This window comes from Erpetoichthys calabaricus, chromosome 12, assembly GCF_900747795.2.
Source record: "Erpetoichthys calabaricus chromosome 12, fErpCal1.3, whole genome shotgun sequence".
In the NCBI taxonomy this organism is placed as follows: Eukaryota; Metazoa; Chordata; class Cladistia; order Polypteriformes; family Polypteridae; genus Erpetoichthys; species Erpetoichthys calabaricus.
This window is the reverse complement of record NC_041405.2, coordinates 10727503-10733502: the sequence shown is the minus strand read 5'-3', so window position 1 is coordinate 10733502 and position 6000 is coordinate 10727503. Positions and strand designations below refer to the sequence as shown.

General features: G+C 42.4%; 1 protein-coding gene across 1 annotated transcript in view; it reads left to right on the top strand.

Annotated features, from left to right (window-relative positions):
* LOC114661851 (zinc finger protein 343-like) overlaps positions 1 to 4103 on the top strand; it is a 16584-nt gene extending 12481 nt beyond the window's left edge. The window contains exon 2 of the mRNA XM_028815064.2: positions 2690 to 4103. Coding sequence (XP_028670897.2) covers positions 2690 to 3843 — 1154 coding nt within the window. The 3' untranslated portion in view covers positions 3844 to 4103. The remainder of the gene's footprint in view (positions 1 to 2689) is intronic.
* The last annotated feature ends 1897 nt before the right edge of the window (positions 4104 to 6000 follow it).

Genomic DNA, 6000 nt, shown 5'->3' with positions numbered 1-6000 from the left:
GAAATCTCAGAGGACTTGGTGGATTATTATAATAAAGACAGTATTCGGAATACATGAAGTAGCTGTGCCTACTAATATACTAAACTGTTCAGCATCACATACTATATAACAGTGCCAGATCTACTTAATCCAATTTAAGGTTGCAATGGACCACAACCAGTCCTGACTGTATCCAGGAAAGCACTGCATAGACCTTCATCAGTTTAGCGGCACTGGCTAACTAAACCTTAAGTGTCTTTGAGATGTGTGGATGGAAAATCTGAGAACATGAGGAGACTATGTAAACTTCCACATCAATGTAGACTGAGCTCAGATTCAAATTGAAGAGTCTGTAGCCATGAAGTGGCACTATCATTATCTTCTTCATCTTTTCCCACTTCCATGAGGGGTCTTTGTGCCTAATCAGCCTTCTCCATACAGCTCTGTCCTGCACTCTGTCAGACCCTTTTCCTTCAAATCTTCTTTTACTTTATCCATCTGCTTTGGCCTCCTTCGCTTTCTCTTCTCATCACTCTTTTGCCCACATGTTCGTTGTCGGTCCTCATCACACGTCCGTACCATTTTAACCTAAATTTCCTGTCATTTCTAAGATTTCTCTCCCACTTTTGTTATACCTGTAATTGTCTCATCTCTAATTATGTTCTTATTTGTAACTCCACACATCCATCTCAGCATTTTCATTTCTGCCACAACCAACTTCTTGTCCTGTGCTACCTTACTACCCATGTCTCGGCTCCATATATCATTTCTGGTCTTACCACTATCTTGAAAACCTCACCTTTAACCTACGCTTTAATTCTTCAATCACATAATACTCCTGCACTCCATGGGTTATCTCTACATCTAATTTTTAATCTTGGGCTACCACTGATCCTAGGTATTTAAATCCATGAGGTGCCACTATGCCTCTGCAAAACCTCTTCATGAAAAGTTCTGTGTGAGTGAAGAGGTAAAAGAAGGAGAAGGTTAATTATACATGAAGTATAATGAACAGGTCAGAAACACAACTTTCTACCTTGTGCACCTAAGCTAATGTCACATTAGAGCCAGGTTCTCAAACTCCGGTCCTGGTGGGCCGCAGTGGCTGCAAGTTTTCATTCTAACCATTTTCTTAATTAGTGACCTGTTTTTGCTGGTAATTAACTTATTTTCAGTTTATTTTATTTGACTTGCTCTTGAAGACTCAGACCTCTTAATTGTTTCTTTTTCCTTAATTAGCTTCCAAACAATAATGAGAAACAAAATTAGCAAAAACAGGACTGGAAAACTGTGTCCACCATACAATATCTAAAAATAAATAAAGAAAGAATGATGAAGGTCTCAGGAATGTTGATATACTCCGGTCCCCAGTGCTCTTAAAAAAGAGAAAATCAACAATTTCAGAAATGTCTGCTATTACACAATGAAAACAGCAACAAGCCATGGAATTAACGAGCGGGTTTAATTAACAACAAGAATCGGCGCCTAATAAAGCAACTGGTTGGAGTCAAATTGGTTGGAGTTTGAGGCCCCGACTTAGTTGGTCTTCTCTTGGCTCACTCACTTCACATTTCATTTCTGTTTGGGTTCCAATTAAGGAAAGAATTGAAGCATTTCAGAGGAACGATGAACAAATTAAAAGAAACCGATCTTTTAATTCAAAAGAAGTTAATTAGCAGCAAAAACAGTGCACTCATCAAGAAAAGGGTTAGAATGAAAACCTGCAGCCACTGTGGCCCTCCAGGACCAGAGTTTGAGATTTTGGCTGCATCAGGAATGGGCTGGAGGATGAGTACAGGGACCTAATCAATGACTTTGTTAAATGGTGCGACTCAAACCACCTACACCTGAACACCAGCAAAACCAAAGAGCTGGTGGTGGATTTTAGGAGGCCCAGACCCCTCATGGACCCCGTGATCATCAAAGGTGACTGTGTGCACATGGTGCAGACCTATAAATATCTGGGAGTGCAGCTGGATAATAAATTAGACTGGACTGCCAATACTGATGCGCTGTGCAAGAAAGGACAGAGCCGACTATACTTCCTTAGAAGGCTGGCATCCTTCAACATCTGCAATAAGATGCTGCAGATGTTCTATCAGACAGTTGTGGCGAGCGCCCTCTTCTACGCGGTGGTGTGCTGGGGAGGCAGCATTAAGAGGAAAGACGCCTCACGCCAGGACAAACTGGTGAGGAAGGCAGGCTCTATTGTTGGCATGGAGCTGGACAGTTTAACATCTGTGGCAGAGCGAAGGGCGCTCAGCAGGCTCCTATCAATTATGGAGAATCCACTGCATCCACTAAATAGTGTCATCTCCAGACAGAAGAGCAGCTTCAGCGACAGACTGCTGTCACTGTCCTGCTCCACTGACAGATTGAGGAGATCGTTCCTCCCCCAAACTATGCGACTCTTCAATTCCACCCGGGGGGGTAAACGTTAACATTTAACATTATACAAAGTTATTGTCTTTTTTTCACCTGCATTATTATCATTCTTTAATTTAATATTATTTATTGTATCAGTATGCTGCTGCTGGAAAATGTGAATTTCCCATTGGGATTAATAAAATCTATCTATCTATCTATCATTATATAGTGCCTTTCATATCTATCTATCTATCTATCTATCTATCTATCTATCTATCTATCGTGCCCCTTATTAGATATAACAGACATTTGATCAATGTTTTTATATGTGTTTGTACAACAGGTATGGAGGACACCAGTATGGAGACCGGAGACCCCACTTTGGCTCTTGCTTTTGAGAGTGATGATGATCATGATAATAAAGACTGGCTACTGTCTGTCAGCATTGAAGCAGAAAGCCCTGAAGCACTTGCCTTCCATGTTCTGGAACAGGTTGCTGCTCAGGTGAAAGTGGAGGACGCAGTCACCTTCAACACCTCTGATCCAGGGTCAGGCTTGGGAAATGTGCCTAGGAGTGAGAGTGAGGAGCCACCACTTCTAACACCTCAGGGATTCCATGTGGGCATGCAGCTCATGGGTCTACATGATGAGAATGACACCAGCAGTGAGCAACTCGGAGCCCTGAAGGAGGAGAATGAGTCTTTGAGCTGCTGGCCATACCAAGCTAATCCAAGCAAAGCTGATCAAGGAGGAGCAAATGCAGAGAGTTACCACATGCTTCAGATCATGCCTGTTGAGATACCAGCTTGGACGGTTATACCTAAAACAGTTTTCCAGGATGAAGTCATTAACATGCAGCCTCATTCTCCACTTCCTGGAGAGGCCTTCTACACCCCAGCTGGTGTTTCCGCCACTGATGGAGCTGAAGTGGACAGGACACCTCAGGAGGTTTTACAGGGTGTGGAAGCCCAGCAGCCATCAACCATGGTTTCCCAGACTTTCTCCTGCTTTGAGTGCAAAAAGCAGTACAAATACAAATCAAGCTACCAGAAACACAAAAAGACTCACAAGGTAAATAATCAGTTCCCCTGTCTGGACTGTGGCAGAGCCTTCAGCCAGTTGACTGCCCTTAAGATACACCAGAGGATCCACACAAAAGGGAACTCCTTTACCTGTCATGACTGTGGCCAGAGATTCTCCAGCTCGTCTGACCTCCACAAACATCAGCGGCTTCACACTGCACAGAAGCCATTTCCTTGTTCCCAGTGCGATAAGGCCTTCTCCCACTCATCCACCCTTAAGGCACACCAAAGGATCCACACAGAAGAGACACCGCTTCCCTCAAGGAGCTGTGGTAATAGTCTCTCAGATTCAAGTGAAGCCAAGAAAGAACAGCAGCCTCACAGTAAAGAGAAGCTCAACACGTGCAACAGATGCAAAAGGAACTTTGCTCACTTAGCCGCTCTGAAATCGCACATGAAGACCCACAATGACTGATCGCACCTCCCTGTGTAACTCTCCTCCTAACACCCAATTTTTTTTTAAATTGCAAATCTTTTTTAAAAACCCATTTTTAAACTCGGTGGGGCAATAAAGTTTTTAGGGAAATTGGAAATCGCACATGAAGTCCCACAACGACTGATCGCATCTCCCTGTGTAACTCTCTTCCTAACACCAAATTTTTTTTTAAATTGCAAATCTTTTTAAAAATCCATTTTTAACCTCAGTGGTGTAATAAAGTTTTATGAAATCGGAAAGCTGCTGAATGCCATGTTTTAGAACAAAATACTCTCAAATCTGCTTAATGATCTGATGAATGATCATGTGGTGCTGAAGCTTATCCCAGCAGGATGGAGACACTAATCATGAAACGAGGTGCTAGTCCACCCCAGAGCCCACTCACTCACATTTACAAAGGGACAACTTAGAGTTGACTATTAACCTGACCTGCATTTCAGTTTAACTTTCCATCTTTCAAAATTAGGACGTCATAGTGGTTAGGACTTCTTGGCTTTAAATTAAATCCCAGCTTAGTCGTTGCCTGCATTTGTGTGGTTTTTATCTCCTTATGCCTAAAGATGTGCTTACTATGTGGTATAGTGGGGGAAATTAAGTATTTGATCATCTGCTGAATTTGTAAGTTTTCTCACTTACAAAGAAATGAACAGTCTCTAATTTTTATGGTAGTTTCATTTTAATGGAGAGAGACAGAATATCAACCAAAAATCCAGAAAAAAACACATTACATAAAAGTTATAAATTGATTTGCACATCATTGAGAGAAATAAGGATTTGATCCCCTACAAATCAGCCAGAATTCTGGCTCCCACAGATTGGTTGTGTGCCCACGTGGCACACAGAGTACAATCAATCAATCGCAGATACTCCTGCTCTCAACTAGTTATGTGTATAAAGCACACCTGTCCACAGAATCAATTTCTTCCATTCCAACCTCTCCGCCACCATGGGCAACGCCAAAGAGCCATCAGGGACAAGACCTGCACAAGGCCGGAATGGGCTACAAAACCAACAGCAAGAAGCTTGGTAAGAAGGTGACAACTGTTGGTGCGATTATTTGGAGATGGAAGAAATATAAAATGACCATCAATTATTCTCGGTCTGGAGCTCCATGCAAGATCTTGCCTCATGGGGTAAGGATGATTATGAGAAAGGTGAGGGATCAGCCCACAACTACACGGGAGGAGCTTGTTAATGCTCTGAAGGCAGTTGGGACCACAGTCACCAAGAACATCAAGAAATACTACGCCATAAAGCAGTGACATCTTGCAGCACCTACAAGGTCCCCCTGGTTAGGAAGGCACATGCACAGGCCTGTCTTAAGTTTGCCAGTAGCAAATTACCAATGGTGTTCTTGGTGACTGTGGTCCCAACTGCCTTCAGATCATTAAAAAGCTCCTCTCATGTGATTTTGAGCTGACCCCTAACCTTTCTTATGATCATCCTCACCTGATGAGGCAAGATCTTACATGGAGCTCCAGACTGAGGGCAATTGATGATCATTTTATATTTCTTCCATTTCCGAATAATCGCTCCAACAGTTGTCACCTTCTCAACAAGCTTCTTGCTGAAGGTCTTGTAGCCCATTCCGGCCTTGTGCAGGTCTTGTCCCTGACGTCATTTGACAGCTCTTTGTGTTGCCCATGGTGGTGGAGAAGTTGGAATTGAAGAAAGTGATTCTGTGGACAGGTGTGCTTTATACACATAATGAGCGGAGATCAGGAGTATCTGCAACTAATTGATTGATTGGTTGTAATCTGTGTGGCACGTGGGCACACAGCCAGTCTGTGGGAGCCAGAATTCTGGCTGGGTTGTAGGGGCTCAAATCCTTATTTCTTTCAATGATATGCAAATCAATTTATAACTTTTATGTAATGTGTTTTTTCTGCATTTCTGGTTCATATTCTGTCTCTCTCCATTAAAATGAAACTACCATAAAAATTAGAGACTTCATTATTTTGTAAGTGAGAAAACAGTAGGGGATCAAAAACTTGCTTTAAGAAATAAGTGTATTATCAGAGTCCTAGAAGTAGGAAAAGTCCTGGTGGCTCCAAACTTCTTCCATTTCACAGTTCTTGAGGCCACTGTGCTCCTGAGAATACTCAAAGCTTTAGAAATGGTTTTATCCCCTTTTCC